The 26,123-nt window shown below is 32.6% G+C and overlaps 3 protein-coding genes across 3 annotated transcripts; 1 reads left to right on the forward strand and 2 right to left on the reverse strand.

Moving 5' to 3' along the window:
• Positions 1 to 9,311: 9,311 nt before the first annotated feature.
• LOC123924464 lies at positions 9,312 to 15,395 on the reverse strand. Its single transcript, XM_045977362.1, has 6 exons — positions 15,213 to 15,395; positions 13,180 to 13,266; positions 12,882 to 13,073; positions 11,756 to 11,971; positions 11,416 to 11,562; positions 9,312 to 9,697 (listed from the first exon to the last, which is right to left on the reverse strand). Exons 1-6 carry the CDS (start codon positions 15,264 to 15,266, stop codon positions 9,320 to 9,322), a joined length of 1,074 nt encoding a protein of 357 aa, XP_045833318.1. The 5' UTR covers positions 15,267 to 15,395; the 3' UTR covers positions 9,312 to 9,319.
• Positions 15,396 to 18,256: 2,861 nt separating this feature from the next.
• On the forward strand, positions 18,257 to 19,204 carry LOC123924467 (thaumatin-like protein). Its single transcript, XM_045977364.1, has one exon. The coding sequence runs from the start codon at positions 18,257 to 18,259 to the stop codon at positions 18,785 to 18,787; it is 531 nt and encodes a 176-aa protein (XP_045833320.1). The 3' UTR covers positions 18,788 to 19,204.
• A 296-nt stretch (positions 19,205 to 19,500) lies between these two features.
• Positions 19,501 to 20,909, reverse strand: LOC123924465 (putative F-box protein At3g16210). The gene has a single exon (XM_045977363.1). It carries the CDS (start codon positions 20,867 to 20,869, stop codon positions 19,655 to 19,657), a length of 1,215 nt encoding a protein of 404 aa, XP_045833319.1. The 5' UTR covers positions 20,870 to 20,909; the 3' UTR covers positions 19,501 to 19,654.
• Positions 20,910 to 26,123: the final 5,214 nt, after the last annotated feature.

Raw genomic sequence — 26,123 nt, forward strand, 5'->3', positions numbered from 1 at the left:
GTTACAAATTTGTATTCATAAACCATAATTTTTTTTGAGAGAAAAACATGTGCATCTAATCATTGAATCTGAAATAATATTCCATAACTAAATCCTAATCATTCATGATATGATCCAAGCAGCTAATGAAATCTAAGCAACACCGAAAAAACTTTTTAGTTGCACTTTTAACATGTTTGACAAGCTCGCAAAAACATCTTTGCAAGCTTCACTTGAAGCAATAGAAATGCACTACTTGCAATCTTCGTCTTTTCGTGGCGCATGATACCTGATGCCCTTTGAAAAAATACAAGTCCAACTTTCTAAATGAGTTGCATGTTATAAAGATCGAGTGACTTCCTTTTTTATTTTTTATTATCAAAGTCACTTATAAAAATGCTTAAATCATGTTCAAAATGAAATGCCCTAATATATCAACAGAATATATGGAAATGAACGAAGCTCTGACAGGCGACAAACACAAAATAAAAAACTGAATATCAAACACAAAACGACTAAACGAGAGCTGCTGCAAGCAAAGAACACTACTAAACTCTGCTCTGGTGACACAAAAAATTGGGCTTCAAACCGACCAAAATAGGAGGCCAAAAACAGAACAAGCAAGCCAAAATCCAGGACCAGCAAGACACAAAAACAATCTAGGACCATTTTGAGACAACCTCCATTACCTAACTTAATTAATGTCCTTGTGCAATACCGACCAAACACGTAGCCATAGCAATTAGAGCTCGAAATGAGTTGAGCTGAGTCGAACTCGTAAGAGCTTGACTCGATTTGATAGGAATTAGTTCAGCTCAAAACTTGGCTCGAGTTCGATATAAACATTTTTTTCAGCTCGACGACTTGTTTACATTTCATGAATAGTTCGGTTCGACTCATTAGGTTCAGTTTATTTTCAACTCGAAACTCAACTCCAAAGTTTGACGTAAATTCTTTTGAAAATACTCATTGAGACGAATCCAACAACATCTTATATGCTAATATATTTTTTTTTATTTTTAGAAAGAAAAGAACTCCAACGACTTCATCTTTGACGATTTTTTCCCCAAAATATACCCCTAGGCCCCTCTTATTTCCCGTAATACCCCCTCTCAAACTTATTTCCCGTAATACCCCCCTCAGGGTAGAGGGAGAGGGAGTAGCGACATTCCAAATGTCGCCATTGACCATGGGTAGCAACGGTCAGACCGTCGCTATTGACCAAGGTATTTTGTTTTGTTTTTTCCTGTCGCGTCGCATGGGAGGGAGAGAAGGGTTTTTGTCGCTAGCGACGGTCTGACCGTCGCTACCCAAGGTCAATGGCGACATTGGGAATGTCGCTACTCCCTCTCCCTGCTGTAGCGTCAATTAGCGACGGTCTGACCGTCGCTACCCAAGGTCAATAGCGACGTTGGGAGTGTCGCTACTCCCTCTCCCTGCTGCAGCGTCAGTTTCTGTCCCCTGAGGGGGGGTATTACGGGAAATAAGTTTGAGAGGGGGTATTACGGGAAATAAGAGGGGCCTAGGGGTATATTTTGGGGAAAAGATCCATCTTTGACAGAAAGCGGAAGGGTCTCCTTTCTTCTCTACATTCTGCCTCCTCCACGAGAGAAGCAACACCATGACATCGTTATCAGTTAAAAAACTGTGAAGTCCAACTCGTTTATTCCCTCTTCCTTATCCGGTAAAAGAGTGCGGTGATTGTGCATGTGGCTGTTGGAGAGACCCAATCTTCTTCCTACTTTCTCTTTGTTTCAACTCCAGGTCATTTTTCGTTTTCCACCTCTGGATCTGCGTTTTTTGTTTTTGTTTTTGCTGTGGATCTGCGTTTTCCTCCTGGGTTCTGGTTTTTCGTTTTTTGTTTTCTTCCTACCGCTTTTTCAGATCTGTGTGTTTTCCTTAGTTGTTCTCAACAAAACCTCTAAAAAAAATCAGTTCACGGCTAACCACCGTGTCAAAGAAATCTCCGCGGTGCCGGAGTTGTTGGTTGCGGCCATTTCATCAATGTCTCTTCTGTCTTCTCAAACTTTTGCAATGTTTGCATTTGAGTTTTTTTATCACACATCAAACAATCTCTCACTTTCATTAGAAACCATAGTTCTCATTCAACGCAACCCTCAAACCAAATTTCTCGGATCCAAAGTTCATCAAGATTGTCCAAAATTATCAACTACAAAATGGAGAGATTGTAAATAAACTTTATGTTTATATGTTGTAGAGAGTTCCAAAGAAATTTGTTGAGAAATTTTGGAAAGGAATACCAAATCAAGTAGTCATCATACTTCTGAATGGTGTTCACCAAAAATTTTCTTGGGAAGCCTGACAGCATAGATGGTTTCAAAAAAATTAGGCGAAATACAACCGAGTCCAATGTATTCAAAATTAACTAGATAAACAAATTTTAGAAACTATACAATTTTCTCCTAATTTTCTTGAAACCATACAATGGTGTCACGCTGCAGCCAAAATTTTTGTTGAACACCATTTGAGACTATGATGATCTGTAAGAATATGGGTACCAAAGTCTGAAATTGTATTTGCATCAGATCTGCGTACAAGAAAAGCCGAATCATATGTTGATAGATGGTTGTAAGGTATGTGTTAATTGTTGAAGTTTTGTAAGAAATTTGAATCCTGGTTCTATGGTTTTAATTTAGTTTAGAATATATGATGTATATTTCTGTAGGATGGTTTAGTTTTGATGGTTTAGTAGCCCTCCCAAATCTAGCAACCAAGACAGAACAAGAAGAGAAAAGAAAAATGACAAAAGAAAGAAGAAAAAGGATGAACCCACCCACCAAACAGAGTCACTAGAAGCTAGCACCCAGTCCCCACCAATCTCTATCGGCTCCAGCACATGACTGGTTGCACCTCCTACTCATAGAATGAGCAGGGGCAGGGCCGGCCCTGTGGGTGTGCAAGGTGAGCCACCGCGCAGGGCATCAAACAAATAGGGGCCTCTAATTGTTTATATCGGTCTATTAAAAATTTATATATGTAAAAAAAAATTAATAACTTTGTTACTACTAAAAATATTTTATTACTTTAGAAAAAATAAAAAATTTAATGGACATACTCATTTTATAAGTAATTTGCGGTTTATCGTAAAAAAAAAGAAGCAACATTACAAGAAAATTCTTTTTTTTCGAAGGAAATGTAAAGTTGATAATGATATTATATTGAAGATGTATTTTAATGTTATTGATTAAAATATGTCGCTTTTAGATGTTATTTACTATGATAACTATTTTTTATGTTATTTGCAATTTAAATAGAGAATGACTTTTTTTAAAAAATTATATTTTTATTAAAGATACATTTTTAATTTTCAAACAGGGCCTCCAAATACTCGGGTCCGGCCGGTAACCAGGTTTTTGGCCAAAAATCACTTCCAAGATGAAAGTTTCACCTTATCGACCAAAGACTCAATAGAAATAGTTCCCCTAACAAATATTAAATTATTCCGAGCAGGACGGATCTAGAAGTTTTTATAAGTGGGGTCGAAATTATTTATCATAAATATTTATACTATTAAACCCTACCATTTTATATAAATCCAATTAAAAAATTAATAATAATTTCCATTAAGATATAATACCTATTTTGTAGTTCTTAAAATCACTTTTAAGAATTATCATTTTTCCACATTGCATAAATATTCTCTATAATATATCCTAGTTTAATAGTGTATGGTTAGTGTTGGATCATATAATTCATAAAATGGATTTCGATCCTGTGTGGACATTTTTACACTTTGAAGTGGGTTCAAAATGTCAAACTAAGAGATTATTGGTTATAAAAATGATGATGAAGTGGGGTCACATGCTCCCATTTGAGATAAGGTAGATCGGTCTCTGATTCCGAGAGATCTAGATAGACCACATTGTCGCATGCCAAATTAACAGTCAACCTAACCTAGACTTCCTACCCACTTCTAGACCTAGGAACCACCCAAACAAACTAGAATATTATTGGGGGAGATTAGCTCAAACCCTAACCACCGGGCTATTTTAAACCAAAAAATGGAGATGCAGGTTGATAAGGCTCCGATCTAGAATTAGATGGCTTCTACTGCAAGCTTGTTATACGAAAATAATGGAAGAGAGTGAGGTAATAATGGACAAGCAACTAGCCGAGGCTCATCTCCATGGGAGAGTCCCATTTGTATCCGCTACAGTCCCAACTGCGTAGCTCAAATATGAAACTTGCTAATACCCGTTTGGATTAGTTATAACATTCTCAAAAAAAAATTAAATTACAATAATCAGCCTCAACCAACGGACCCATTCCAAAACTTTGGTAGTTTGAACCAAAAAGTTTTGCATAGACCCAACTTTAATCGAGGTAAGACCGGTTTTGATTACTCATATAACTCCTAAACAAATTACATAAAAAATTAATAAAAACGAAAAAAGACGAAAAGTTGACAGATGGGAAAACCTCAACAACAAACAATAGCACCGATTTCGATTACTCATAACATTCCTAATTAATATGGACACAAAAAGTCCAAGGTTGATTACCATAACTTTCACAACTATGGTGACAAAACAACATAACATTCCCAACTATATGGTGACAAAACAGTGTTATGGGTAATCGACAACATGCGGCCCTTTACACAAAAAACTAACTTAAATAACAATAAAAACTATAAAAAAAAATTAACAGAATGAATGACCGAAGGAGGAAGAAGAGATTTTTGGTGTAAATTTTTTTCACACAAATGCATCCCTTTTATAGAAATTTTGGTGCATTCTAAAACGTTGAGCCACTATTCACACCTCACTCGTAGGAAATCATAATTAGCCACGTGACAATCGGTTTTGACTTGGGTGCTGTGTTTTTACTGCCGACACGTTCGCTACTTGGGAAGCGAACCATACAATATCATACCTTTCGCAACGCAGCAAGCGATCAACGGTGATTTACTTTTGCAAATTTAGACGCTCGCTTCCTAAGAAGCGATGGGGGTATTTTGGGAATACCGGGGGCGCGCTCGTGTCTGCCAGGGTGTGCGATAAGTAAAACTCTACATTGGTAGTTATGTCACTCTTTTTTTACGATATCTAGGCCTATATATCTTCTGCAGGAACCGTTATTGGAATATGAGTCTCATCAAGAGCTCCAACTGAATTCTAAATAACACACAATTTATTTTCTATCATTTTCATGTGTTATATATATGACTTTAAAAGTCATATATATATCAATCACTAAGAACACCCATAACCAATATAATTTAAATTAAAAAATTAAAATCTTAATATTAATAAATCATTATAATTTTCCTTATTCTCATGTATTAAATATGAATTTTGAAGTCATGCATATCAATCACCAAAAACGTCTACAACTACTTATTACATGCATATATAACACCATAAATATATTAGAATTCACTTTCTCCTTAATTTTTCATTTAAAATACTACATCCATCGTTATCTCGTTGACCTCTTTCTATTTATTTATTTTTCTTTCCTTTCATCTTTTTTTCATACATTCATAAAAATAAAAATGATTGTGCAAAATTACGAAGTACATTACAACTAGAAGATATATATATATATATATATATATATATATATATATATATATATATATATATATATATATATATATAATCATCTAACTATTTATAATACTATCAAAATAAATTTATGTTCATCAAAAAATTATAATACTATTATTATCTATCGCACGTATGAAATTTTTGTTATCCCTAAATTAGTTTTATATATATATATATATATATATATATATATATATATATATATATATATATATATATATATATATATATATATATATATATATATATATATTATGAATTTTTTATAAATCTAACTCGGGCAATGCCGTGAAAATACGCTATAAATAAAAATTAAATATTGTTAAGGCCAACGATTGAACTGGTGTTTAGGACAATTTTGTGGCATTTAACTTTAGCAATTCAACTAAATAAATATTTGAAATTTAAATGTTGTATTTTATTTATAACCAAAAATAAATAAAATTAGGCCTTTTGTAGCCCAAATTTTTGGACCTAAAGTCTTTACTTTGATCACTTGATCCTTGGTACGGCCCTGAACAGAACTAAAACACGATTAAAAAAGAAACTAAAATTAGAATGACTTGTAAGTTGTAAAAGAAATTTAAAAGTTACCTCAAACCATTTCCATTTATTTGTCATTGGGCCCTCACTAAAGTTGAACAAGAAAATGCTATAGCATGAACAATAAATTGTATGCGCTTTTCCATACAATCAATTTTGGTTCCTATATATAGCCGAGTAAGGAAAATGCATATTATCAATTCACAATTTCGAGCTGATTCCTTAACAAAATATTTGTCATATTATGAATACATTGCACCTAATTGCATAGTAACAAGACTAACAATAATGAATGTTGTTTCCTCGACCTATTTCATCTCTTCTTCCTATTTTTTTACGTTTTCTTGAAGTTTCAACTATATTCATAATCAAAACAATGAAATCAGAAAATGTATAATCAACACAAAAAATTGACAACACAAAAAATGGAGATAATTGATATTGTGTATATCTCATCTATTTACGTGCATGGTTGTTATATTTACAAGGTATTGACTGAGTCTGTCAAAAAAAAAAAAAAAGGTATTGACTGAGTCTGAGTTCCATGATGTACTCTATATTTGTATATATTTTGTGTTCTTCTATTGAAGTTAATTTCAAAAAGTATTGTTATTAGCTATTTGTTAAATACTAGTATAATACCTGTGCTTACGCACGGGTTGCGGCGTTGCCTCGTTTTTTTTTATCGTATATATTGTATATTGTGAAATTAGTCCCGTTAAAAATATTACTAAATATTGAAGTTGAAAAAATTTATTAAAAATATTTGTATTTATAATTAAAAAATTGATATATTAGTTATTTAAATTGTTCATCAGTAAAATCTTATTCCCTGTGTATAGTAGTTATTTAAATTAATATATGAGTAAAAATATAAGTCCCATAAAAATCACACACAAAATTAGATTATCGTATTAATATATGAGTATAAATATAGGTCATGTAGAAATTATAAAAAATAGACAATTTTATTAATATATTAGTAAAAATATAAGTCTCATATATATATATATATATATATATATATATATATATATATATATAGTAAAAATAAAATATAAAAGTAATGTGTAATAGAGTATAATAATTATAAGAATATTGTTTTATTATAATTTAGAATGAAAAGACAAAAAATAGCCCCTAATTTGATGAAGTGTCAAAAAAAAGAAGAGAAATGGTAGATATCGAATTTCTAGGTATCTAATATATGAGTAGAAATATAGGTCCCCAAAGAAATTACTACCTTTGTCCCTAAATATGAGACTCTCTTGAGATTTTTCTTGGTCCCTCTTTATAAGACTCTTTTCAAAGGACAACCAAGGACAAATATATGTCCGCGTATAGATTATAAAAAAGTAGGCATTCATATTAATATGAGTAGAAATATATAAGTCCGCGTAAAAATTATAAAAACAAAAATAGATATGCATATTATTATATGACTAGAAATATATATATCCTCATAGAAATATAGGCGTCCATCAAAATTATAGAAAATAGACACTTCAGTAATTAATATATGAGTAGAAATATAGATTCCTATAGAAAATACTACATTCGTCTCTAAATATAAGACTCGTTTGAGATTTTTCTTTGTTCCTTTTTATAAGACCAAATTTCAAATGACAAATATAGGTCTGAGTAGAGATTAAAAAAATTGACAAATGTATTATTATATGAATAAAAATATAAATATAGGCTTGCGTAAAAATTATAAAAAAAAAATAGACATGCATTTTATTATATGATTATAAATATAGATCCACAGAAAAATTACTATCTCCGTAGTAGAAATTTTCACGTAGAAATCTAGACCCCCATAGAAATTACAACTATTTTTAAAAAATAGACACGCGTATTACTATTTTTATAGAAATCTAGATCCCCATAGAAATTACAACTATAAATTATTAATTAATAAAATTTTGGTGAAAATGACTTCAACTGCCCTAAAATTTGAATGTGGCAATTTTTCAACAATAGCAATAAGGGTACTATTGACTTTTTATATGTATCTTTGATATATATACATGATGTTGCCGTTGTACTTAGGATATAGCTATTAGCTATTGTTAAGTGTGCAACCATTAGACTTACATCTTTACACTATATCCATAGTTCAAGCTTAGCCTTATATCATCATAAGCATGACATATAGTTTAATAAAGCTAGGTGGTACTTGCTTCACTCATTGTTGTTGGTTAATCTAAATTTATGCATGGAGTTGCTATGTGCTATATATATGCAATCTTATATGAGGTGTCTTTAGGCTTTTGAACTGGCTTGAATTTTGTTTATGCATATATGCAGGGAGAACAAAAGAGAAACTTTTTTTTCAAAAAAATTTACTTTTACAACAGTTGCAAATATAGCCGATTTAAAAACAAGGATTTAGCGTCAATAACTAATTGACGCTGAGTTAGCGTCCGAATTGATCCAAATTTAGTGTCAATACAAAGATTTTGCTGTTGTCAATGTTTGGACGGTAAAAACACCGTCCGAATTTTTCCTGTTAGCGTCCATATTCCGTTGACTCTAAAACACATAGTGCGGAAAATCGAGAATAAAATTTACCAATGATAGATAGAGTTTGGAGAGAGTAAAATCAAGTCCAAATCAGAGAGAAATAGAGATCTTCTCGAAGAGACAACGATCATCATAGAGAGATAGATTGATTCAGAGTAAGAGAGATCCATGGAGTTTAGAGAGAGACAGAGAGAGGGAGGGAGGGATGTTGTAGAGCATATGTGAGAATGGCGAAGAATTTCAACAATTTTCTTATTTTGGGTGTAATTGTAATTTCTCTGAAATTGGTCTCTTCAAAATACCCCTTAAAATTATGTCAATTTAAAAATTTTCTTCCTTTTTTATCCAAACAACGGATTTTGACCCAAAATCTTTTTTTTTTTTGTTAGCATGAGATATTGGTATGAAATTTACACCGCCACTAACAATGAAACCCAAATCATCATTATAAAAAAAAATAAGTTCCGAAAAACTGAGCAAAGATTGTTTGTAAATTACACCGAAAGCTCAATACATTCACAAATGTTAATGATATTTATCATCAATGAATGACCTATGTATAAAAGAAAATAAATAAGAACTTTAATTTTAACATAAAATTGAAATTACCATAATAAAAAAAAATACCATAAATTTTTTAAAAAAATTAAAAGTTAACCTTTATACATTTTATTGTAATTTGTACCTTATTCTTTCCCTTAAGGACATTTCTCATTCCTACCAGGTCCGCCATAAAAAAAGTATTGCCCCCATTTTTCACTACTCTCCCCTTTTATATTATAACAATTTGGTTCAAGTACAAAAAATTGAGGCTGTTCTGTCAATGGATGCAATAAATGATCAGTATTCACAACTTCCAAATTTCTAATATAAGCAGCTTTTCCTTCACGCTCTTCAGCAAAATGTCCACTGCCCATTTGAGTTGAAGTATGAGAACCTGTTATTTTCTCATTCACTATTTCTCCACCAAAATGAATTGAATGTGCTGTGTCCTTTAACTTAGGAAACAAAGAGGATGGCCAATATCCAATTACAGTTGATCCTAATGCAAGCCACCAATTCCCATCTTTTGGATCCTTCACACACACATACACAAAAATCAAAGTAAACATATTCAATAACACCATTTTGTTTCGTGACAAAGTTAAGGTCCAAAAACATTGATAGACATATATAATCATTAAGAATAACATGTTAGAAAATTGAACAAACTTAGAAAATTTTATGAAATGTCCCTCCATTGTTAAAAATGTAAAACAATACTAAACTGATTAATATGTGATTGAAAATTTTATATGTCATTTGATTTTAACTATAGTAATCAAATTGACTTATCTTATCCTCTACAATTTTGAGGAACATGGAACTTTATCTCATGGTTTTAAATTATGGTTGTAGTCATTGAGACTGCGACGCGCAATGTGGCGTGCAATAATTTTAAAATTATTTTTTTTTTACTAAAATCTTAAATTTTAAGAAATTTATATAAAACGACACCACTACGTCACAACACTAAGGGTCTGTTTGGTAAAATTAAGCTATAAGCTAGCTGATAGTTGAAAAGCTAGCTTATAGCTGATAGCTGAAAAGCTAGCTTATTGAAATTGAAGTGTTCGGTAAAATTAGCTTTTTAAATGATTGATTAATATAAAAAGACATAAAAGGACATTTAGGCTCTGTTTGGTAAAAATAAGCTATAAGCTAACTGATAGCTGATAAGCTAGCTGATAGCTGAAAAGCTAGCTTATTGAAATTAAAGTGTTTGGTAAAATTAGCTTTTAAAGTGGTTATTAAATATAAAATTACATAATTGATAGTGGGTAGTTTTTTTTTTAGAGTGGGTAGTTATTTAATTAAAGGGTAAAAATGGAATAAAGTGTAAAAAGCTATAAGCTATAAGCTCAAACGCTACTTGAAATAGCATCTGAAAAAAAGCTATAAGCTAGTATAAAAAGCTTGTTACCAAACACCTCTAATTTTTTGAAACAAGCTTATAAGCTCATATAATAAGTTATAAGCTAGCTTATTTGTGTTACCAAACACACCCTTATATGGTAGTGGGTAGTTTTTTTTAGTGGGTAGTCTTTATTTTATAAAAAATATAAAATTAAATTAAAGGTTAAAAATGGAAAAAAAACTGTAAAAAGCTATAAGCTATAAGCTCAAACGCTACTTGAAATAGCATCTCAAGAAAAGCTATAAGCTCGTGAGAAAAGCTTTTTACCAAACACTTTTATTTTTTCAAACAAACTTATAAGCTAGTTCAATAAGCTATAAGCTAGCTTATTGGACATACCAAACACACCCTAAGTTTATTCCCTAAGTACTAATTTAAAGGTGCTTGAAATATACGTTAAAGAATTATTAAGAGTAAGATTTTTCATAGATTTATAAATTTTATTTTCGGTGACAAATATTTGAATGATTGAAATTTTCTGATGCTTTTATCTATATTTTTATCCATGCTTTTCTAAGGTCAAATACTAGCTAGGTTGGGCCTTCACTCTAATTAACCATTAAGAGTAAGAGGAATATTAAGAGATGTATTTCAAATAATCCATACTCTTCTCGTTGTGGCAAGTGTGAGTTAAGCTCCACATTACTTAGAAAAGTGGAGGTTGAATATTTTATAAATGAGACGACCCATAAACCTAACACCTTAAGGTTTTAAGTTAATGTGTGGTGTCTAATTCACTTGTTGAGTTGTTCTTGAAAATTATATGAATAATCCTCTGGGTGCCTCATCGTGTCCTAACACTTCGAAGGTCAATTATCAATATAAGTAGAAAATTACCTTCCAGATCGTTAATTTAATGTCAAATTGGTTTCCATTATATGTAGAAATTGGAGAAATTGCACCTCCAAGTACAATATTTTTGTTGACTTGAACAAAGCCTGAACATTTTAAATTGTAGCATCCAGAATGTTGATATCCATCAGCCTGCAATATTATTTTTTTAAGAAATTCAATATTATTGAAGAAAATATACATTATACTTTCGAAAAAAGAAAAAAAAAACTAACAATAGTATATTTTTTCACCCTATCCTTTTTTTTTTTGGTGATAATTTTCACCCTATCCTTTACTTCAATTAATTTACAATACTTGAGTAAAACAAAATTAATTTACTTACCGTCCAATAAATAAACAATCTAGGTTTGTTATCCCCGTATAATCGTGGGTAGACCTGCCAACCAGCTTCAAGGGTGTTGCGGTCATCTTGAGAACTATCAGAGATAATCCACATTTGAGCCAAGCTGAATTCTAATTGACCTTCCAATTGTGGGGTCCACACGTTTAAGGTAGACCTTGCTCCATAGAAATCTCCATTTACATAGCCAATTGAATGCTGCAATTTTATTTCATTATATCAAAATATATAGCATATATCATAAGGTTAAGAGAATAATTAATTCAATATTGATCTTTGTTTAAGTTTCTTGTCGTAGAAGACAAATATAGTCGAAGCAAAGATAAATGGACTACTTTAAATGGAAACAAGAATTCAGTTTCATGCTAGTTGACATGTCGGAATCAATGGTAAATCACCTACGTTGGTTTGTCGTATTCAGAAGCTTTTAAAGTTGAATTGGCAGGTGTAAGTCAATCATACCTGACGGGAGGAAAATAGATGTGCCGATTGGCTGGTTAATTTTAGCTTCTCTTTGAATTTTTTTCAAATTCATGTTATGGAGACTAGTCCTAGTGGGATATCAAGCCTCCTTTTTTATGACATTTCTGGGACTTTCATGTCTAGGAATATTCGTGAAATTGTTTAGTTTTTTTTTTTTTTCTTTTGGGCTTTGGCACTCTTTCTTTACCCAAAAAAGAAAAGGTAGATAGAAAACTCAAAAATCTTCTATTTAAAAAATAAATAAATTGAAAGTGTTTATTATGCTTTTATCAAAATAACATTTTTTGGGATACATTTTAAGAGTACAAGATGGATGGGTACAATGCTCAGTTTCATATACTTATATAAAACACAGAAGAAAAAAAAATCATTTGGAATTCCCGGATTTGTATGAATGTAATTTAACTATACAAAACCGGATTGTAATATGAGGATGATCAGCACTATTGAGTTTAGTGTGTGGATATAAATGGTGGGTGACTGAATGGATCTTGGAAAGGATTTGGTTATCATCTTAAAATTAGATATTGCGTCTAACTCAATTCTACAAAACTAACTTACATATTACTTACTTACCATTAGGCAAAAACCAAATAAGTTGAAAAAGATTTCTACGATTGCATACCACGTGTAAATTTTCATCGAGAATTTTTCTTCCAAATCTACTAATAGAGCCGGCTCTTAATATGTCTTGTTCTTTTGTTCTTCTAATTGGAATCGTTCCTTCAGGACATGATTCACCATTTAAGTTCCACAATTGAAAGATGTCATTCAAATTATCCATTTGATTATGCTCTTTTGGTATTTCTGGAGGATCCTGTATAAAAAATATGCATGAAAAATTTAAAATTAAAAAGTTGAAATAGAATTGCTTACTTAACTTTTCAAATTATTTCTTAATTAAATTAACAAAAATTAAATACCAAGGGTTTTTGTCCTTTCAATAAAGGATGATCAAAAGCTGGTTGTTCATGAGACAAAACACAGTCTATGATATCACCATCGTGACTCTGCAAAATTGAACACCAACACAAGTTACAGAAAAAGAAACGTAAGTTCGGGTGAAATATAATAATTATTTAGATAGATTAAATTAAAGTTGGGTTATTTTTATAAGTTTCATAAAATTTAGGGTAAATTAAAATATAAACTATTGCAAAGTATTTATAAAAAGGCTTAAATACAGTTTTGACCTTCTAAATTTTGTAATTGCTTGATTTTAACCCCCAAAATTTTACAATTCCTCAATTTTAATCCCCTAAGTTAAAATTGTTCGATTTTGGTCCCAAATTTACCCCATTTTCAATTTTCTAGCTCCAGGTCGACTTTTTTGACTAACATTTAATTTGTTTGTGTCATTTTAAAATTAAAAAATATTTAAAATAATTTTTTTAATTAAATGAATTTTAATTTTTAAATAACTGATAATTTTTTTTTTGCTATATGTAGTTTATAAAATTATTTTTCATATGAGTTTACAAATTTTTTAATAAACAATAATTCTTAAACTTTTCCTTAAAAAAATTTATATATTTATAATACATTGTTTTTAAAACAAATATTTTTATGTACCAAAAAAAAACAAATATTTTTATATCATAAATGTTTCGTATTTATAAGGTACAATTTTTTTGGTAAGATTTATAAGGTACGTACAATGAGTCAACATTAGGTGGCAAAATACCTAATGAACTTTTTTATTAGTAAAATTCTCCAAGTCAACCGATAGTTAGTTGGTTCGATCCCCGCAACTGCGATCGAAAGGGGGCTGAAATCACTTGACCCCCGAACCAGATTAAATTGGTGGTGAAAGAAAAAAAAAAAAAAAAACTGCAAAGTCCATTTTTTTTATTCTTTCTAAACTACCCCTTCCTATATCCAGGAATTAAGAAAAGGAACAAGGTCACCAACACTACAGAAAGAGAGGTATGTGAAGTATAAGGTGAATTCTATGGTGAGGGCTCAATTAAATCTCTCACCGGTGTACCACTAACATTAACCGTCAGATTAAATCACCTCACATGATTTCAATATTCGTTCCCACGCTGAATTTTAGTTTCCACTCCATATTTTTCTCTCCATACCAGAATTCACTATTTTATTTTTTTTGAACAGCACCAGAATCACTATATATCATCACAAAAAAAAACAAAACTGCAAATTCTACATCTAAAACTACAGAACTTTCAATTTGGGCCAAAACATATAATCATCTAAAGAACAAGATGAATTTCAGATTTAGCAAATTGTTTTCAAACTTGAAAGTGTGTGATAAACATCATTATTGTTGCTGATCCAAATAACATGTCCATCAAGTGCTTGACAAAGAAAATTCTCTAAAAACACTCATGAATTTTCTTTTGCATAACAGAACATTAATTTTCACCATTATTCTTATTATTAGCAGTTCCAAAAAAAATTAGTATTATTATTAATAGTGGTAAATGGTGCTTTCAAAGAATCACATTTGCTCTTCGTACAAAACAATTTCCCCTCTCTAAAAGATTCCATTCATCAACATCACCCTTTTGATTTAATCCAATTCATAAATTAATTCAAAATAAATAAAACATTCCATCTTCTTAATTTCAAGTGTGAAGAATGGCAAAATTAAGGTTAAAATCTGAAAGGAAGTTATGAAAATGAACGTATGGAGAGAAAAGGGGAGACCAAAATTTAGTGTGGCAAAGAATATTGAAATCATGTGGGACAATTTAATCCGATGGTTAAGATTAGTGGTACACCGGTGAGGGACTTAATTAAGCCCTCACCCTAGAATCCACCGAAGTATAAAACTCACAAAAGTAACAATACAAACCGAAAGAGAAAACAAGCCCTAATGTTCATTTTGGATGCAAGATAATTAAAAATGAAAATTTTGAACTCACTAAAATTAAATCGTACAAGTCTGTTATTCAAACACACTAATGATGTTTTAAAGTTTATTTTAGGATACCTGAATTGTCTTAACAGCGGGTTTATTGATTTCTTGCATACGGGTTGTTATCATCTTCTTCAACTTGTGAAATTCGTCCTCTAATCGAAAAGTTTGATTGACTAATTGATGGTTTCTTATTTCTGATGAATGAATAGAACAAACAAAAGAAACGAGGACGAGGAAATGTAACAAGAGGGAGATGATTTGAGAGCTAAACTCCATATTTGGGTTGCTCTTGGTTTTCGGCTAAGAAACAAATATAAACAATTTATAAATAATTAAAACAATATAGAATTTTACCGTAAAAAAAAAAACACAAATATAGAATTTTAATCAATATTTTATTTTTTAAATAATTTAAACTTTTTTTTTGGTCAAATTCTTTTATAAAAACATTAATTAAGGAATTATCTTAAATGCTTTTACTAAGTCATTATTGTTAAATGATTCTACAATTTTTTTTTTTTATATTAGAGTGTTCCAACATTATTTCATTTTAATTGCTAGTTCTTAATTTGGAATGTACCATTTCCTTCCATTTTCTTCCCAAATGAATTTATTTACACTTATTTATCATTTTATTTCCTTCATTATGTGTGCAATTATATGCAATCAAGAAGATTAATCCACTTGAATATTTACCCCTTCTTGCATCAAGTTCCCGCTGACTCGCATTTTTTTTTTTTCATAAAATCAAAACTAAGTAAATTCATGATAAGATTCGTAAATACAATTTATTGAAGAATAATAATAAATGCAGTCACTCATGCTAGATTAGTGTGAGCCATTACATGAACTTTTCTCCTTAAAAACTCTACCGAAGAGTTGAGAAAATTGTAATCCTTTCTCCTCTTTATTACTTTCCATTTTTTCATAATTTATATCAAATTCATGAGCTTTTATTTTAGATCTCTTCCTTTTTATGAGACAAGACAATTATATCAACTCTAGTTATTTCCCTTTATTCTCTGGCAAATGGAGAATGTAGTACTCCTCCGGTGCTAATTAATAATTTATAAAATAAATTTTACGTTTATTAAAATATGAATCATATGCATTCCTGAACTTAGATCAATTGGTAGAGACATGACATATATTCTGCAGAGTCGGAATTCGAATCCCAGATACTGTATTTATATTTCTAGAATAAGTTTTCTTATTAATATGTTTAACTTGTGTTCATCATGCATGTGAAGTCAGAGCTTAAAATCGTTTGCTTGGAAGGAAGAAACACGTCCAGGATAAGAGCTTAAATTCCTGTACAATCATGTAGGTTATAGAATAATAGGATACGTTGTTGTTAGAATTTTTATCTAATGAAAGATGAAAACTTTAGTATAAATAAAAGACAGAGTAATTTTGTTAAATATTGTTATGTGACTAAGGTCTCATATTTTGTGGCATCATGGCATGATTCTGCGTTTACTCTTGGGTTATAAGAAAATGGAATTTTGATGAATGTTTTCAAATAATGTTTGAATTTTTAATCGATTTGACGAAAGTTTTGACGGTTTAAAAGAAATTGTACAAAGCATGTTCATAGCATTAAAATATGTCTATTATTTAATAGTATTTTATTTAACTAAATTAAGGTTTTAACAAAGTTTATTATAATTATTTTTAAGTTTATGCTAATAAATAAGTTTTTATGTTATTATTTCATAAAATACCATAACAAACTTATAAATAATACATAAAGTTTATTTATTTGTATAAGTTATTTTGTATAAGCTCGAAAATAAGTCAATCCAAATTATTTTTAATTTTTATTTTTTTTTTTTGTAATTGTAGGAGTAAAAGCTTTGGAATATGATTTACCCAAGAAAAAAACTTGGAATATGAAGAGTGGTTTATAGGGATGGCAAAAAAAATTGTACGCACGAGTATCTGCATATAAAATCCATCTTAGACACAGGACGGATATCTATGGATATCTGCGGATAAGAAAGTTATGGAGTTTTTTTCGAGAAAAAAAATTCCAAAGTTTTTTGGTCAAAATAAACATGCCAAAGTTTTCTCAAAATTTATTTGAGAATGTTTCTGGAAAAAAAATTCTCGAAATTTGTTTCGAAATTTTTTTGGAAAAATGATTATGGAGTTTTTCTGAAAAAAAAAAAGTTTCAAAATTTTTGGTAAAACATAACTATCGAAGTTTTTCTTGAAATTTATTTAAGAATATATATAGGTTCAAGATCAAATGACACCAACTAGTTTGACATCAAATGTTACACCTCTCAATAATGTTTTAATCGATATAAATTTTATAAAATCTACCGTTGGAATGAAAGTTTATATCATATAGATCATTTGTATAAAATTTCAGACAAATCCAAAATCATTTAATATGTTATTGTGACACATAAAATTAACAGCATATAAAAAAATACGCACACCGTTAATTTTGCTACAAAATTAAATAGTTTTTACAATAATTACTTTTGCTACAAAATTAAATAGTTTTTACATGTAATACATCATGACAATGATCTTCTCCAAAAAAAAAAGCAAAAAAAAAAACATGACATTGATGAGAGGGAGGGGCTGCAGTCCTTGGCTGCCTGCCTCCCCCATGTAAATCCATCCTTGATGGCTTATAATTGTCAAGGTCCTCATGGTTCTTTTTTTCCCTGGATTTTATTTTTTTGCCCTTTAATAAAAATTTCGGTTGCTACGAACCAAATTTTTTTGCCTTGAAAAAAAAATTCGGTTTCTGTTAACCGAATTTTCCCTGAATTTGAACTAAAAAAAACTTCGGTTTCTGCAAATTGAAGTTTTTAGCAATGACAAAATTGAAATATTTGGGGGTATAAAAGATATATGGGAGGCCTAGAGAGAAAACATCTAGTCAAATTATGCATGCATAAGTTAACTGGACTGGACTTTTCAATTTAATTAATTTTCCACATACGGCATCTCAATTTTATTTGATAATTAAGCTCACGCGACCTATATAAACTAAGCCTCAATTCCCATTTCTACTCACAAAATTAAACACCATATCTCTTCTCTTGTATTCTCATCTTGTGAATTAGTGTTTGTTTTTTTTTTTCACTCACCAAAAAATGTCTGTCATAAAAATATCATTGTCTATGTTAGCTCTATGCTTGGTATCTGCACAAGCAGCAAGGTTTGACATAGTAAACCAATGCTCCTACACCGTATGGCCAGCCGCCACACCCAGCGGCGGAGGTCAGCAGTTGAACTCAGGCCAAACATGGCCCCTAGACATCCCAGCTGGAACTTCATCAGGCCGAGTTTGGGGCCGAACCGGTTGCAGCTTTGACGGTTCTGGCCGTGGAAGTTGTCAAACCGGTGATTGTGGTGGCGCCCTAAGTTGTAGCTTATCCGGTCAACCTCCACTCACCCTTGCTGAATTCACACTTAACGGGTGGAACAATTTGGATTCCATAAACTTATCTGTGATTGATGGTTTTAATGTTCCAATGCAATTTAGTTCAACTTCTAATGGATGCAACGTAGTACTAAACTGCAGGGAATCTTCATGCCCTGATGCTTATCAAAATCCCAATCAAAATGATAAAGTGCATTCATGCCCCGGTGGTACCAACTATAAAGTTGTATTTTGCCCTTGAAATGTTATTCATCCTAATGTAATATTGTGTCTGCACTCTGTGTAGTATATATGTACAACAATAATAATAAAATATTGCTTAATTTACTCGTGAAATTATAAATATATAATTTCTCGAGTAGGCAATATTGCACCATACATATAACATTGTCGACTTGTAGTGGTCTGTTTACACAAAAATTAAATTTGAAATATAATTGAAAAATAAAATGTTTAATGTATTGTAGTGTTCGTTCAATTTTAAACAAATCAAGTGATTGAACTTAATTAAGTGGTTGATGAGTTTTTTCTACTACTGATTTTTTAGGAGAAGGAGAGATATGAGATACAGATATGTAAAAGATAGAATACAGGTGCAAGTAGACACTCATGTTTCTATACCTAAGAGTTTAATCAGACTTTATGCTCAACACTTTAACCCATATGCCTAAGCGGTAAAGTCATGAAAAACAATTATTCTTAAGAGAGAATACTGGTGCACACAAACAAATCCATTCAAATGCAGAAATGACAAGATATTATTCCTGAGAGATTAATCACATCTTTTCTATATGCCTAACAAAATCAAAGGAAGAGCCATGTAAAATTAAACTAAACTCCTAATGTGGAATCATCATATTATTATCAAGACAAACAACGGCTACACACACTGCAAGTCCATGTATATTTTAGTACCTATTTTCAATCAATGATAGATAACAAGCTAACAACATGTATCTAACAGCAAACTTTTATTCCTTCAAGAGTCAAAACTTGTATCTAACATGTATCTGACATCTTGTATACTTGAGAATACATATAATATTGACAATTGACAAGCCAAATTTGCATATAAGAACTAGACTCACAAACCTGCAGTGCGAAAACTTCAAGCATTGGCTGGAAAAGAAATTGCTTGTTTGTCTCCAATCAAATGAGGATTTTTCTTGTAAATTGCAATTTGACACCAACACCTTTCTCCTTTAATACCAATCTCCTCAATCAAACCGGTAGTTAAATCAAAACAAACTAGTTCACCATCATCTCTTCTAAAGAATATATTGCCCTTCTCCCCTGCTCCGATAAGTCGCTCAATGGTAGACAAGAGTTCAACATCAAAGAGTCTAATCCATGATTCTTCGACACCAAATTCACCCAAAATTGATATTTGAAAAGACGTAGTATTCTTCCAATTAGTTATAATAGCAACAGACTCATTCAACACTGTCAGACTAACAACAAAATCATCATCATACTGCGTATCTTCTAAGGGTAAAGGTGTAACAAAGTACACTTCATTGCATAATTTAAATGACACTAGCAAGGTATCTGATTCCCCCAACCAATGACACATCCCATTGAAGTACACAGCACTATTAAAAATCGAATAAATCGTTGGCATATCAAAATCGATTTTTCTCCACGAATTACTTCTTAAACTAAATATCTCCCAGAAAGGGTCAGGCATGACATCTTCCAAATGAAGTAAATGATTTTCATCATCTATAGTATAATAATTCACATGTTGAATGATTTTATAGTCATCTCCAACCCGATCATAGCCAAATCCATGAGGAAAAATTTGAGTCATGAACTCGGATTGAAACTCAGCATGACCAGGAGGAATGACAATTTTTTCCTCAGTGGCAGGATTCCATAATACAGTTGTTGTATGAACTCCATCACAATCATAGATACACAAAATGCCATTAATTGCAGAATCTACAACACGAATAGGAGTAACACCAACTTGTGGAAGATGAAATGGAAGTGGCAAATCCAATTTCACTTTTTTCTCAAATTTTTTGCCAGAAATCAAGTAAATATTCCAATCATAAGTACCTACAAACTGATTAAGAACGAGAGAGACATCGCCGTCGCCGCCGTAGAGTGGATGAGAGTTGGATATGAGATTGTTGCGGAAGATATTGATGAAATTAGGGTTTTGAATTAAAAGAGACCATGATTTTCGAACGATAGAAAAACGCTTGAGAGATTTAACAGGAAGTTTAGAGAGAATAGAAAAGGAAAGGTGATCGGGTATATAGTTACTATTACTACTAACCATCTTCATTTTCTTCACATTCGTTGTTGGAGTAGCCATTGATAATTGTAGAAATGAGATGAATAACAGAAGTGAATAAAATGTTAAATACCACTGAAATTTTAAAATTTATTAAATATTCCTAAAATTTGGAAATAGTTAAATATCCTGAAATTGTAAAATGTCAATCAAATTGTTTTTTGTTCCGTTTACTATGACTTTTTAATGAGGAAAAGATAGATGAGACAAAAATTGATAAAGAGTATGATGCTAGTGATTGATGTTTCTTGTCTAGTTCTGAATCTGATGAGTCGGAATGATCTATTGGGTGTATTGTGAATTCGGATTGAATCACACCAATAAAATAATGGAAAATGTTAAACAGTGCCCCGGGGCATTGGTTAAGCATCTTAAAATAGAAATTTTGTCTCGAAATACGTGCATTCAATGCCTCAAAAGTACAAAAAGTTGTCTTTTCAATATAAATTTTATTTTTTATTTTCTTTTTAGGTATGCTTAACAAGTGCCCCGGGGGCACTATTTAGCATGACCCTAAAATAATTGATGTGTGGAGCAAATAACGATTAAGCAATCAAATAATGAGATCGGCAATAATAATCACAAATCAAAAGATAAAACGATAAAGAAAAAAGGAACACAAGAGAATTGTTTACCTAGTTCAGTCAATGTGACCTACTCTTGGGGAGAGAGCAGCTCTCCGATCCACTATCAAACTTGTTCCTTGATTACAATGAAATTCACCACAAGAGTTACAAGATTTAGAGTTTTTCCTAAATCTACCCTAAGCCCGAATTTCTTCCCGTGACCAAGAAATTCAATATGAAAGTGTTTCCCAAGGTGATAGAATGTTTCCCTAACCCTATAGTCTTCCCAAGATGATCTCTCTTAACCCTAGCCTTTTTGTTAGCCTTTGAAACCCTAAAATCGTCTTAAAAAAGTCAAAAAGCGCATAACATATATATAGGCTCGCAGGCACTACGCCTGGGCGCAGCCTCCCACGCCTGGGCGTGAGCAGGCAGAATCTATCAAAACATGATTTTTTTTTTTATTTTTACATTATTTCAAGGCAATATTCAACAATTATCCACCTTGCCTTTAAATCAATGGTGATGCCGACTTCTCATCAACCATTGTGCTGCTCTCTCCAACCTCCGTCTACTCTTCAACAAAGTTAATCAAGTCCAAGCAATGCTTGAACTTAGCTCTAGGTAACGATTTGGTGAACATGTCAGCTGGATTCTCCTCCGATGCAATTTTCTCCACCATGATCTCTTTTGTCTCAATCATGTCTCTTACAAAATGCAACCGAATGTCAATGTGCTTTGTCCTTTCATGATACACCTGGTGATTTGCCAAATGAATGGCACTCTGACTGTCATAATGTATCTTCATACATCCTTGATTAATCATCATTTCTCCAATCATACCCTTCAACCATATGGCTTCCTTGACCCCTTCAACAAGGGCTATGTATTCTGCTTGAGTTGTTGACAAGGCTACAACAGATTGTTGATTGGCCTTCCACGTTACCGCTGTACCGAACAATGTAAACACAAACCCCTATAAGGATTTTCTAGTGTCTATGTTACCTGCATAGTCCGCATCCACATATCCCTCCAAAGCATCTCTTCCTGGATCAGTTCTTGTGTACTTCAGACCACCCTTCAAAGAACCATTCAAATACCTCATAACCCACTTCAAAGCTTGCCAATGAATTTGGCCCGGATTTGCTATAAACCGACTTACCATGCTAATTGCATATGATAAATCAGGCCTACTAGAAATCATGTCATACCTGATGCTTCCAACCCCACTTGCATATGGAGTACTCTCCATCTTCTTTCTCTCATCCTCGGATTGAGGACACTGTTTTATCGACAACCTTGAATGGTGACCAAGTGGCGTATTCACTACCTTAGAATCTATCATTCTAAACCGCTCCACCACTTTCTTCAAATAATCATGCTGAGATAAAAACAATTCACCTTTACTCCGGTCTCTCGAGATATCCATACCAAGTATCCTCTTTGCATTGCCAAGATCCTTCATCTCAAATTCACCATTTAGTTTCTCCTTGAGCTGTTGAATCTCTTGCTTGTCAAAACTTGCCATAAGAATATCATCTACATAAAGAAGAAGGTAGAGAATGACTTTCTCATTCCTCTTCATCATGTACACACAACTGTCATAGTTGCTTCTCACAAATCCAGTCTTCAATAAGAAATCATCAAACCGACGACACCACTGCCTTAGACTCTGCTTCAACCCATACAGAGATTTCTTTAACAAACACACTTTTGAATTGTCTTTAACAAAACCTTCAGGTTGTTGCATGTAGATAGTTTCTTCTAACTCTCCATGTAAGAATGCGGTCTTCACATCCATTTGTTCTAACTCAAGATCATACATGTTAACAATCGCCATAAGTACCCTTATAGAACAATGTTTCACCACAGGTGAGAAGATTTTGTTGTAATCAATCCCCTCAACCTGAGTAAAACCCTTGGCTACAAGTCTTGCCTTATACCTTGGTGCTTCGACCCCTGGTATACCTTCTTTTCTTTTGAACACCCACTTGCTACCAACTACCCTTTTATTTTTAGGTAATAACACAAGCTTCCAAGTCTGGTTCTTCTCCAATGAAAGCATTTCCTCATTCATTGCCTTCAGCCAGTCTTGACTATCTATGCTTTCTGATGCTTCCCTGAAGTTCTTTGGTTCTGAGTCTTGCACTTCTTCAGCTGCATTCAAAGCATAACAAATAAGGTCAGCATAACCGAGTCTATTAGGTGGACGAATAACTCTCGTCTCCCTATGTCTTGCTAGCTGATAGTCAGGAACAGTTGTTTCATCACTTCCACTTTCATCAGGTACTTGAGTCTCATCCTCCTTTTCCCTCTCATCTGTGGAATGCTCTACCTCAAACTGAATTCTCTCCACCGTCGTTTCTGGTCTTTTCTCAAGGTCTTTGCACTTCATCCTCATTCGGGTCTCATCAAAAGTGACATCACTGCTTATGATAAACTTTGATCCTCCAGGCTCCATCTTCCATAGCTTGTAACTTTTCACACCTTCAGGGTAACCAATGAAAACACACTTCACAGCTCTAGCATCAAGCTTATCTTGCTTGACATGTGCAAATTCTAAAGCTTCAAAGATTTTCAAGTTAGAGTAGTTTGCCGACTTGCCACTCCAAACCTCCATAGGTGTCTTTAGATCAATTCTTGTTGATGGACATCTGTTGATCAAATATGCAGCAGTGTTAACTGCCTCTCCCCAGAAACTCTTGGGTAATCCAGCTCCCAACAACATACATCTCACGCGCTCCAGCAAGGTCCTGTTCATCCTTTCAGCCAGTCCATTCTGCTGCGGTGTGTATGCAACGGTCTTATGCCTCTTTATACCTAGTTTCCTACAAAACTCATTAAACTGCTCTGAAACAAACTCCAGGCCATTGTCAGTCCTTAAAAGTTTTGGTTTACTTCCTGTTTGATTTTCTATTAAGGTATGCCATTCTTTGAATTTTTCAAAAGTGTCACTTTTATTCTTTATTATGTAAACCCATACCCTCCTAGAGTAATCATCAATTATTGAAAGAAAATATGAATCTTCCCCATGAGTAGACACAGATGCTGGACCCCAAAGATCCGAGTGAACATACTCGAATGGCCTAGTAGACTTATGCACTCCCACCCCAAACTTAACCTTATGTTGTTTTCTAGAGTACAATTATCACAAAAGTCTAGTTTGTTCAATTTTTCTTTCCCTAGTAAACCTTGTTTAGCTAGTTCAACTAAACCCCTTTCACTAACATGACCTAACCTCAAATGCCATAGTTTAGTTATGTCTGCATTTTCAACACTAGTCACTAATGCATTAGAAATAACAGTTGAACCTTCTAAAATGTAAAGACCATTCATTTTAGACCCCTTAGCAATTACTAATGCACCATTAGAAATTCTCATTACCCCACGTTCAATCCTAGTACAATACCCTAGATTATCAAACATGCTTATGGAAATTAAATTTCTTTTAAGTTCGGGAATATACCTCACATTCTTCAAAAGGAAATCAGTATCGTCATACATTTTAAGACGAATAGTACCCATACCTTGAACCTTGCACGCTTTATTGTTACCTAGACGGACGACTCCACCTTCTTTAAGCTCCAAAGTTTCAAAGTACTCCTTTCTTGGACAAATGTGATATGAGCACCCCGAGTCCATGACCTAGCTCTTCTCAGGTTCCCAACTTGTAACTATCAATGCTCCTGCACTCTCATAACCTTCCTCTTCACTAACGACAATTTGAGCTGACGAAATACCACCACCCCTTCTCTCAGGGTAGTCCTTCTTGAAGTGACCTGGTTCATGACAATGATAGCATCTTAACTTGCCACCACCATCACCCTTTGACCTAGACTTGGACCTATGCTTATTTCCCTTCCCCTTACTTTTGTTCTCGCTTCTTCCTCTCGCCACAATCAGCCCTTCTCCGCTGTCATCAATCCTCAAGTCTCTCATCTTAGTCATCTCCTTGGTTCTTAAAGCCGATTGGACTTCATCCAAGGTGATAGTACCTTCTTTGCCATAAAGCAATGCATCCTTGAGATTTTCAAATGACTTAGGTAAATCACACAATAGGTGAAAAGCTTTGTCCTCGTCCTCCAAATTCACATCAATGTTCGCCAAATCGTCAATAATCTTATTGAACTCCGAAAGCTGCTCAACCACGGACTTGTTCTCCGACATACGATAGAAGAACAACCGTTCTTTCAGACACTACTTATGTGCCAAGGACTTGGTCATATACAATGCATTAAGCTTCGACCACATCCCTGCAGCAGTCCTCTCCTTTGCTACTTCTTTCAACACATTATCCGCGAGGCACAAGATAATGACACTCAATGCCTTATCATTCATCTCGTTCTTCTCTGCTGCTAAGAAAGTATTAGGCATGTTCGCAATTCCTAACAATGCTTCTGAACACTTCTGTTGTGTTAATATTGCCCTAACCTTCACCTTCCACAACCCAAAGTCGTTACTCCCGGTGAACTTCTCAATGTCCCACTTAGAACCCATGATACTTAAATCGTTTGATCCTTTGCCCCACGGTGGGCGCCAATTGTTGTGAATTCGGATTGAATCACACCAATAAAATAATTGATGTGTGGAGCAAATAACGATTAAGCAATCAAATAATGAGATCGGCAATAATAATCACAAATCAAAAGATAAAGCGATAAAGAAAAAAGGAACACCAGAGAATTGTTTACCCAGTTCAGTCAATGTGA

The sequence above is a fragment of the Trifolium pratense genome, linkage group LG4 (assembly GCF_020283565.1).
Source record: "Trifolium pratense cultivar HEN17-A07 linkage group LG4, ARS_RC_1.1, whole genome shotgun sequence".
In the NCBI taxonomy this organism is placed as follows: domain Eukaryota; kingdom Viridiplantae; phylum Streptophyta; class Magnoliopsida; order Fabales; family Fabaceae; genus Trifolium; species Trifolium pratense.

Excerpts from the sequence above, each read along its gene's own strand:
- LOC123924467 (XM_045977364.1), top strand. The coding sequence starts at position 18,257 with ATGTCTGTCATAAAAATATCATTGTCTATGTTAGCTCTATGCTTGGTA.
- LOC123924465 (XM_045977363.1), bottom strand. The coding sequence starts at position 20,869 with ATGGCTACTCCAACAACGAATGTGAAGAAAATGAAGATGGTTAGTAGT.
- LOC123924464 (XM_045977362.1), bottom strand. The coding sequence starts at position 15,266 with ATGATAACAACCCGTATGCAAGAAATCAATAAACCCGCTGTTAAGACA. Across the intron at positions 13,267-15,212 it reads CCGCTGTTAAGACAATTCAG|AGTCACGATGGTGATATCAT; the intron begins GTATCCTAAAAT and ends TCAATTTTGCAG. Across the intron at positions 11,972-12,881 it reads TCGATGAAAATTTACACGTG|CATTCAATTGGCTATGTAAA; the intron begins GTATGCAATCGT and ends ATAAAATTGCAG.